The sequence below is a fragment of the Pimephales promelas genome, chromosome 13 (assembly GCF_988280905.1).
Source record: "Pimephales promelas chromosome 13, fPimPro1.hap1.1, whole genome shotgun sequence".
Classification (NCBI taxonomy): domain Eukaryota; kingdom Metazoa; phylum Chordata; class Actinopteri; order Cypriniformes; family Leuciscidae; genus Pimephales; species Pimephales promelas.
The window spans coordinates 19,849,222-19,859,761 of record NC_142781.1 but is presented as its reverse complement, the minus strand read 5'-3'; the positions used below and the strand labels follow the sequence as shown (position 1 = coordinate 19,859,761).

Here is a 10,540-nt window from a genome sequence, read left to right as displayed (position 1 = left end):
GAAAATCTTCTGAACAGAACAGTGGTCAACTATTCCTGTTTTTATTTGTGTTTTATAAAAAAATATATGTATGAAATAAAAGAACGTTGATTCATCCAGTAATTAAATAAGTACTAACAATGATTACTTTTACAGCATTTAATAATATTAGTTAATGATGATTTCCACATTTACTAACACATTATTGAAACAAAATGTTGTATCTGTTAATATTATTAAATGGACCTGAGCTAACATGAACAGTTGTATATTTTAACAACTAATGTTAACAGAGATTAATACTGAAACAAATATATTGCTAAATGCTTATTATTAGTTATTAAAAGTTAAAAAAAAAAAACAAATATTGTAAAGTGTTAAAAAAAAAAAAAAAGAATTTTAAATGCCGAGCTTTAGAGATGCACTGATGTATTGGCCAATGATCAGTATCAGCCGATAAAAGCAATTACTTTTACTATTGGCCAATTGTTTAAAAAACGTTGATGATCAAGGCCGATTATATCCTGTCAATCAAAAGGGGGTGTAAAAAATGTGTCAGACTGCAACTCATACTTGGTGTGAAGAAAATGTCTCATGTTGAATTTAGAGCTGATTAATGGTTGGATTTTAACCATTATAGCGAGATTATGAACACACTCTGCGAACACATTTATGATCAAACACCATGTAAAAGTTAATTTTGCATAATAGGTCCCCTTTAAGAATATCAAACTATCATTATCCACAGATATCATGCAGTTTTTTATCATGCAAGTTTTAGTTATAAGGGTCGGACATTGTAAAGAAAAAAAACTAACTTACAATTACTTTTAGCGCAACAGTCCAACATTATAAGTGGACTACAAATGTACAGAATATGGTTCAACTTGAATTGGAATAAAAAAAAATGCACAAGCACAGTCTCTAAGTTGTTCGATCTGAATCGTGCACAGGAATAAAACAACTTGGCTATTTAACACTCAGTAGGGACTTCAAATTGTCTCCACAGGGCAGAGGAGGGCTTTAATATCGACGCAGTCATCCATCTCCACTACAATCGTCAGTACAGAGACGCACTGTGTTCTCGCACTTGGACAGAAGAGAGGAGTGCTAAACTAATGAACAGACTGACAGCCTGTACTGAGAAAGACAGCATTTAGATTGTGTGTGATCTGCCTATCCAGTTGTCCAGAGGGTTGGGTGCAAGCAAGCCAAAAGGCCAAAATGTGCGTGCGTGTTTGCAAAAGTGTGGGCATGGGTGTGAATGTTAATGTGCTTTTGTAAGGGCAAAGAAAAGAATTTGTGTATGTGCGCCTGTGGGGTGGGCGGAAAAAGTACACAGGCCAGCGCAAAGTCTTTTTGGTTTACTGGCACATCAAGGATGTGGAAGAATCGCATTAATAACGCTCCACTCAGGAGCTCAAACACACACACACACACACACACACACACACAGCCGTCCTTCCAGCACTGATTTGCCCCGAGGCACATCCACACTCATACATGTGTCTACCCCTGCATGCAAACACCATTATGTGCACACAAACACAAATTTCAGTCTGTGGGAAAACAAATCACCACAAACAAAAACTCTATGATACAAATCTGAGCTCCTTTATCATTCTGTGCTAAGCATTATCGAAGACTGCCATCTGTTTCTCATGATATAGTGCTATCTCTTTCTTCCTTCCTCTTCCTCGCTCACCTTGTCCAGTGTTTCTAAGAGATTCTGTGTGATGAATAGCAGTAGTGTGGTCCTCCATTAATCTGCTCTGTAATAATCTCATATTTTTCAATTAAGAAAAAATACACAATGACATTTCTTCACAGTCCTTTGCAGTGTTGTTATTGTAAACTAAAACTATTAAAAATTGTGGTAACACTTAACAATAAGGTCCCGTTAGATAACAGTTAATGCATGAACTAACATTGACTAACAATGAGCAATACATTTGTTGTAGTATTTATTAATATTTGTCATTGTTGGATAATAAAAATAGAAATACAACTGCTCATTGTTAGCTTAAGTTCATTAAATACTATTAACAGACACAACGTTTGATGTAAATAATGTATTATTGAACGTTGAACTTAATATTAACTAAAATTAATAAATACTTAAAAATAATTTTTCATTGTTACTTCATGTTAGCTTATGTAATTAACTGATGTTAACTAATGGAACCTTATTGAAGTGTTCCCAAAATAGTCTTCTGTGACTGAAACAAAACTAATCTAAAATAAAATATAAACATTAGATGAAAAACTTACTGACATAAGTTGAAGTACCAAAAACAATAAAACGGAAAAAAAGATGTATAGAAATAAATAAAAAATAAAAAATAAAAAAAAGCCAAAAGCACATAACATTACTAAACCTAAACTAAAATTAAAATGAAAACTGAAAATACAAAAATAGTGTGAATCCGAAGAGGAACGAAAGTCTTACAGGTTTAAAATGACATGAGGGTGAGTAATTAATGAAAGAATTTAAATTTTTGGGTGAACTATCCCTTTAACACCACAATTTCATAAATGACAACAACCAAACCACAAAGCTCCACTTTCCAGACTAATGTCTGTAAACTTTCTTGAACCATCCTACCGTCTGCCCCCTTGACCCTAGATCATATGTGATTTTAGAACAGATCACTGAGCACTCAGTTTAGAACAGATCACTCAGGACTCAGGTTTTAAGAGCTGGCATTCACAGGCCTGGTATCTGTCACTGAAGCCCTGCAACTGGTAGGAACATCTTGAAGATCAACCGTCTTCCTTTGGCTGGACTTATTTGTCTGCAGGATTCTACATTACCAAATATTTCTGTCTACTCAATATGGGTTGCATACGAACTGGGCTGGTTTGAGTCCTACCTCACAAGGAGATCTTGGAGGAGAGTGGTGTCATGTCAGCTAACTGGGTGGAGTACCTCAGGGTTCGGTGCTCGGCCACCACCTCTTCTTGACGAAATATCATTGTAAATCTCAGCCTGCCCAATAGACATCTCAGCCTGGATTAATGAACACCACTTCAAACTCAACTTAAAATCCTTGTCTACCTACCCAGGAACCTTTGCAGTATTGTCCTTGAAGTTAATTTGATCATCAAAGTCGACTTTTTTGCAGATTTGCAAGATCAGGAAAATCAGACATATAATATCTGAGCATACTCTTTGTCCAGGAACATTATTTCCAGACTGTACTGCTTTTAGCTGACTTTAATGCATGTGCATTCAAACCTCTCCCAATGATTCAGCAAGCAGCTGCACATTTGGTCTTCAATGAACCCAAAAGAGTGGACATTAAGCCTCTCTTTATTTCACTTCACTGCAGCCAGTTGCTGCCCTCATCAAGTTCAAGGCACTGAGGCTTGCACACAGAAAAGTCACTGTATCTGCACCATTCTAACTACACTCACTTGAAAATGTAGACTGCCTCCAGAAATCAGTGGTCAGTACATCTGTTACTCACAGAGTCTTACCTACATTTCTGTACACTATACAACATTTGCCTGGATTTTTGCCCCAATTCAAAGTTTGGACGTGCTGACGCTAGTTGCCAAAAGCCTTTCTGCTAATTTTGTGGATGATGGGCAAAGATTTGGTATTTTTTTCGCTTTATAGATTATGATTCCATGTAGTGAGAGGATATAAAACATGATATTTTAGGCTGATTTTAGAACACATTGTTTACATTTATTATGTGTCTCTGAGCAAAGAAGCAAGTTTCTGCATGAGTTTGTTGTGTTCGGAAAGTCTGATTGTTCAGTGTGTGATGTCCTGTTTTTCTCTGTAACAATTGCAAAGTGGACAAGTGTATGATTCCTAGCACCTTAAAATTTGTTCAGATTTTAAACTTTGTGCAGTGTATTCCAGCCTTCAGTACTTGAAGATTTGGACAGAGTTTAGCTTTACTGTTTTACAGTCTGAACGAACATGTGAGAGAAAGAAAACAGATAGTATGACAAAATGGCATACACAAGTACAGTGAGGCTACAATTGCGATGCGCACCTTTGGGTTATTTGCATCAAAGAGGCCAGTGGAGAGGCCGATGAGGAGAGCGTCGTCATGGTGGCGGGAACGCAGAGGAGAGACAGAGCGGGAACGCGAGGCAATGGAGGAGGAGTCCTCCAATGAGGATTGGGCGGACAGGATGGCCAATGCTACTGTACGTCTGTGAGCTGGACTACTACTTAGCTTCACAAACAGAGACTCATCTATTGGAAAAAGAAAGAAAGAGGTCAACAAAAACTTTATTTGGTTCTTGTTTTAGACAGTGGAACTGCATTTACAGCTTCTGTGTTTTAACATTGTTTAAAGGTCAATTTTAAAAGTGTAAAGTGGATAGTCCATAATGGTCCATAACGAGACATGCTTGTGTGAGAGGGAAATAAGGTGCCTAATATTGCATTGAGCCTACCTGCAGGTTCAGGCTGTTTCTCCTCTCTTTGCGGTATCTCTGAGCAGTCTGCTTGTGTTACTCTGCCCTCTGCTGGCCTAAGATAAAAAAAAAAACAATGATTGAAAGATAAGTTTATTCAAATTATGAAAATTCTGTTACTATGTATTATGTAAGGTTTGGAGTTTGAAATGTTTCTCCAAACCAGCACCAAATCAAGGGACACTGCAGACTGGAGTATTGGCTGCTGAAAATTCAGTTTTACCATCATAGTAAGGCTTTTTTATTGGACTATATACAGATCACACAGGAAAGCACGGGGCAAAGAGGGGAGTGGGATTGGCAAGGACTTCGAGCTAGGAATCATACTCGGGCCGTTGGAGGCATAGTTGTGCTATATTCAATACAATATTTAAGCAATAAGGTATGAGAGGCTGTGCTGTATCGTGAATAAGTAACGGCTGAAGGGCGTTGTTAGGCACGACGCGAAGCAGAGTAACCTTATTTTGCTTTTATAAAACGGTTGCCACACAATAAAAATATTAAAGTAAAAAAATGTATTATTAGTGCAACTTTCATAAAGTAAAATCACTAAAAACCTTCCTTCTGCTAGAAAAACAAATAGTCCCTGATTGTGAACAACAACAACGTTCCAATGAGTAATATGCATGAAAGCCCAAATAAAAACAACATTGGAACTGAAGTGTTGCACAGTGATAAATACAACCGTTGGGTGAAGTGGTCATATCATGAACAAAGCACTGCTATTGACCAATCAGAATCAAGGATTGTTACTAACCGTTTTATAATGTTATTTTTTATGTATAATAGACACAATTATTTTTACTCTGTTTTTGATCAAATAAACGGAGCCTTGGTGAGCATAAGAAACTTCTTTAAAAAACATTTTTTAAAACGTTTACCAATCCCAAACATTTGGTAGTGTGTGTTCCAAACCTGTATCCTATTACTGTAAGATTTCATTTCAGAAAAAAGTGCTTACAGAGAAACTGGAATGTCATTTGTCCATGCCTGCATTACTTCTGTTGGAGGCTGTTGTGAGGTTTTCTGTGTGACTTCATCCAGAACTACTGACTCAATATCATCCACCACTGGAAGGACAGAGAAATGTGATTTTGTAAAAAACATTAAATGCAAAATACAAATTTAAATCTTAGAAAATGGGCTACATAGCTATGTCTAAAGCAGCCGTATTTAGTGTAGTATTCTCACCCTCTGCCTCACTTTCTCCAGATTGAGACTTTTCTATCTCCTCTGGTCTTGGGGGGATTAGTTCCTGACTTTTAACCTCTGCGATGATTGGCACTGTCTCCTGACATGTCACTTCTTGTTTAGTATGGCCACTGACAAGCTGGCAGTGTTGAGGAAGAGGCACTTGTATAGCTTCATTAGTGGCATCTGACGCCTCTTCAAAGGGATTAAGGCCTTCTGATAAAAAGACAGAATTACAGAATTAACAAGAAGCTATTGTCAATAAGACTGCAAAAAACACACCGATTATAGACTCACCAGTCAGTGTGTGGTCACAGGTACTAGCAGGATCTAGTTTCTGAGTAAAGGACTGGAGCTCTGCCTCTTCCAACGCCTTCAAAACCTTGGAGTCTGGACTCTGCGCCCAAGCCTTCCTTAGCCCCTCCCCCTGCCAAGCGTCCATGCAAATGACTTCACCGACTGTTTTCTCTGAAACAAGTTTAAAAATTAATTTTACTGCATATAAATAAGACACCTATTTTACAGTATACAACAAAAACACATGATGTTTGTCTATCTAAAGAAAGAAGAATAGAGATCTAAAACATAATGTTTGTTTTTAAGCCGGTTGCTATAGAGTTGCCGAAGTCCCAGTGCAAGTACTGTTTTACAACACACCCCTCCATGGTTACAAAACAAAACGGTCTCCAGTACATAATTATTCACTCTGGAAATAGATGTGTACAAATAATTGACTAGTCTTATTCTGCATCTAGTCGACTAGCAAAAACACTTTTCAAATTGACATCATAGCCTGCTGTAGCCACCAATTTCCCATTGAAGTTCAACTAGATTTTTGTCTTCATAATGGAGTACATTGGATGGCACTAAAAATATGTGATGTTGATGTAATGATAGCTGATGGCGTGTGCTTTCAGATGCATCCAAGTGCTGCAATATTTAGATTTTTGTTGGTACATTCGCTTCTCATTAGTCATACAAATGCAAAGTGATATAATAAACAGCTCGGCATCTGTGAGTCTCAGCAACTTGTGCTGTAGAGCACATTTTCTAAGTAGACTAAGAAATTTACTTTCACCTTTTGTTTTTCACCATTGTTCTATTTTCAGCAAATACTAAATGACAATTTGATAATTATTTGTCAAATAGTTCAGCTGTAATACCTAGAGAATCTCAAGGAGAAAGTTTACCTGCTTGTTGACTTGCTGTTGTAAGGCAGGTTTCTTCCAGTGTCTGCTGAGCCACAGACAGAAGAGGTGCACCATCATTCTGCCATTTCTTCCTGTCTCCACTAGTGGGAGAATTCGTCTCTGGAGATGCCACCTGAGAAACTGAGATAGAACAACAGAGGAAAAACTGAGAAGAATGTGTGTTGTGCTAATATGAAATGAATCTCTAAAATAGAGGTCGGCAATTGGCTTACGGAGGTGTATAATCACTGGCACGTGACAATAGCTAAAGTTCTATGCATTTAATTTAAATTTTCTTTAAAAAGTCTTAGGCACGTTAGTATTTATAATATATATATATATATATATATATATATATATATACACACATTATTTATATATTTGGTAACGCTTCCTTTACAGTACAGTATTTACAGTGGACTTACAGTGTACTTACCAAGAAAGTACTGGCTAATATAAGGTAAGTACATGGAACAGGGGTAGGTTTAGAGGTAGGTTCAGGGTTAGTACTAGTTATTACCCAGTAATTGTAGTTACTAAAATAAGTACATAGTATTTACATGGGTAACTGGACTGTAAAATGAAGCGTTACCATATTTTGCAGTAGTGCGTCATAAAGAAATATCAGTTTAAGTTTCCAAACATTCCTTTTGCCATTAAATGTAATAATCCAGTAATCCAGATTTTTGTATGCACAAGGAGTCTGATAATGCTCCACATGGAGATCTGATCTCAACATCAGATTCCATCTGGGATTACATGAAGAAACAGAAAAAACTGAGACCGACTAAATACAGAAGAACAGTGGCAACGTCACCAAGACACCAAGAAAGTGTCACAGTACTGTATTTTTTGAGGTAATCAGTCTCTGTTTTCTCAAGTTAGGAGCTGTAAATACTGTTAAACTGTGAGATTCTAATCTTTTTATTGTCGCAGCTCTTTAGCGAACACCCATGATTGTAAACTATGCTTTCAATATCTAGTAATTGCTGACTCATTACTCCAACTCTGAACGAACTCTCTGCTCCTCACCTCGGTGCTGCAGTTATCACTCCGCACAAGTAGCAGTGCTTTGCCTTCTGAGAATATAGTTCCCAATATTTATACGGTTAAAAGATGGCTGTGTCTCATATGATCTTGTTATGTGTACACTCTGTGACTATACAAATCAAATAGTAAATAGGAAAATGTTTGCATTTTATACATTTACCCCATTTTGCTGATAAGCAAAGTCCGTAGCCTGTTTAATAAGTAAAATGTAAATGTGTGCCTCTCTACCAGATTATATAGGATTGTTCTGTATGGACACAAAGTATGTTTGATTAGTCTTAAATGTCTTTTTTTTAAGACTAATAAAAAAAAAGCTATAATAATAAAAACATGGTGTTAAAATTGTTGTGTTTATACCTGCCAGAGATGCACAGGTCTCCTCCAGAGTTTGTTCAGCTACAGACAGTAAGGGTGGAGCTACAGCTTCCCATTTTCTCCTATCACCAGCTGTGGGTGGCCTTTCCTCTGTGACTGAAGGCTGGATTGGTTCAGGAGTGGGGCATGGTGCACTACTGCAAGGTGTGGGATCTTTCTCAGTATCATCCTCAGTGGTCTGGACCTTCTGATTGAGTCTGCGTAGAATCTCCTTCTTATCACTCTAAAAATAATAGCAATAACAAATATATATATATATACATATATAAACCTCTGAAATACAGCGTTCATTGGCAATTATTCAAAAAATTACTCTCTCAAATTAATAGTACAGTTCTCACATACTATTACACATTTCCCACCTGTACACCTGATGTTTCTGCTTTAAGGGAGTCCTCTTTCATAGGAGAACTCTGCCCTGATGAAATCTACCAACAACAAAAAAATGCAAATAACCATAAGATAGCTGTTCTAGGAAATTAAAAAAAGTGCGATGATGACTAACCGCGCCCACGTCCTTAAGAGCAGCAGTCATGGAGATGGCTGGAGTGATGGGTCTAGAGGAGGGTGTGACTTTGGAAGCAGCTTCCTGAGGTGGGGAGTCAGGTGTCTGAGCGGGAGTGGCTCCAACAGGAGCCTTCACTCCCCGTGCAACAAGCTGCTTTGTCACAAAAGAGAAGCCAGAACACAACACATAAGAGACGGATGAGCAGAGATGAGAAAGAAAAAGATAGGGAAAGAAAATGACATACGTGCTCCTCCCACGCTTTCTTCTCTCTCTCGTATGCTTCTCTTCTCTTCTTTTCCAACTGTTCTTTAAGTACAGCAGCACGAGCCTTTGACTGGGCCTTGCAGTAAAACAGTGTTATTATGAAATAGTATTACAATTTAAAATGACATATTTTGTGTATTTTGATCAAATAAATTCAGCCTTGCTGAGCAAGAGACTTTCATATAAAAAAATAATAAATTTTACGACCCCAATCATTTTAACAGTAGACAGTTTTTTTTATTTTAAATATTATGCTGATAATATAATTTCAAATATGAAGTATTATATATATATATATATATATATATAATTTTTTTTTAATTGAAATGTATAACCTTCAAAGCCTCAATCTTCTTCCTCCTGAGCACTGCCTCTTCACATGACTCCTGACTGTCTGAATCACTGTCATTCTGAGAGAGACGGAACAAAAATTACAAAAACGCTTAAAAAAACAACTAAAAGTCCAACAAAATATAATATATAAAAGCACTGAATCTGATGGGAATATATAATATTTAACATTAGTATTAGAAAGAGGATACATTACAACCATACTGTATAATGATACAGCTGACGTCAATAAATCTGCAGTCGAAAGAAAAGTCAATGTGTGTGTGCAGGTATATATACACCTTTTCTCCTCTGAGGCGAGCTTTGATCTGCTGACGCTCATTAAAGTTCTGTAGTCTTATCTGTCGTAATCTCGTCAAGTACTCCTGAGGAACACACATATTGCAAATCATCTATTTCTTTGTTCTTTTCCCATTGTCTCCTTCCAACAAATATGTACATACAAGAATATGGACAAGTCACATAACGTACACGAATTGGTGAAATATACTGGAAAATAAAAACAACATTAAACATTGAAGCTGTAATGTGGGAAATACTATAGGTGAGCAGTTAGCAGAAATCATATTTATTGAATCCATTGATGAGGGCCATAAAAAGCAGCGGTTAGATGGTCTTCAGCTGGAATCCTGAAGTTACACACATACCTTTTTAAAAGTAGTAAAAATAATGAAGGATCCAAAACAAGAGGTGTTGAAGCAGAATAACATCATCAACCAAAACATAGATACAAACCAAATGGGTAATTCTGAAGGAATGTGGACAAAATTAAATGATAAACTGGAGGATTTCAGGGTGGGTTACACACTCACATACACAAACACACTGTGCAGGGAGTGGACAACAAATGCTGGTGAGCAGCTGCAGCAACTTCAGGTGGACACAACAACTTAAAATAAGGAACCGAGCAATGAGGGGTTCAAGTGATGTTATGAGTGAGGAGCATTGATTGGTCCAAGACAGGACTCCTACCTCCTCCTCTTTGTTCACTTGTGGTCTCCTGCATCGGGAGGAGTTTGTCCAGCTTGCAAAGATGGCAGCCAGGTTTTGTCGAGCCCCCTATTCACCCATTGGTTAAACCGATATTACAAAAGCCACATAATTTTATGGAATACCAATCCCATCACTGACTTCAACACCCAATTCTGAAGTAATCAAGATTTTCAACATTTCATTTCCCTAGACTAAGCCA

General features: G+C 37.2%; 1 protein-coding gene across 6 annotated transcripts in view; it reads right to left on the bottom strand.

The window, feature by feature from the left end:
- nek1 (NIMA-related kinase 1) overlaps positions 1-10,540 on the bottom strand; it is a 29,902-nt gene that overhangs the window by 7,412 nt on the left and 11,950 nt on the right. For 3 of the 6 annotated variants that reach the window (XM_039692964.2, XM_039692966.2, XM_089118587.1), the window contains 13 exons: positions 10,321-10,407; positions 9,630-9,713; positions 9,333-9,407; positions 8,978-9,073; positions 8,731-8,886; positions 8,588-8,653; positions 8,208-8,448; positions 6,801-6,941; positions 5,908-6,078; positions 5,611-5,826; positions 5,381-5,489; positions 4,399-4,475; positions 3,990-4,195 (listed from right to left, as the gene is read on the bottom strand). In XM_039692964.2, coding sequence (XP_039548898.2) covers positions 3,990-4,195; positions 4,399-4,475; positions 5,381-5,489; positions 5,611-5,826; positions 5,908-6,078; positions 6,801-6,941; positions 8,208-8,448; positions 8,588-8,653; positions 8,731-8,886; positions 8,978-9,073; positions 9,333-9,407; positions 9,630-9,713; positions 10,321-10,407 — 1,725 coding nt within the window. The remainder of the gene's footprint in view (positions 1-3,989; positions 4,196-4,398; positions 4,476-5,380; positions 5,490-5,610; positions 5,827-5,907; positions 6,079-6,800; positions 6,942-8,207; positions 8,449-8,587; positions 8,654-8,730; positions 8,887-8,977; positions 9,074-9,332; positions 9,408-9,629; positions 9,714-10,320; positions 10,408-10,540) is intronic. The other 3 variants (XM_039692965.2, XM_039692967.2, XM_039692968.2) reach the window with 3 other exon arrangements.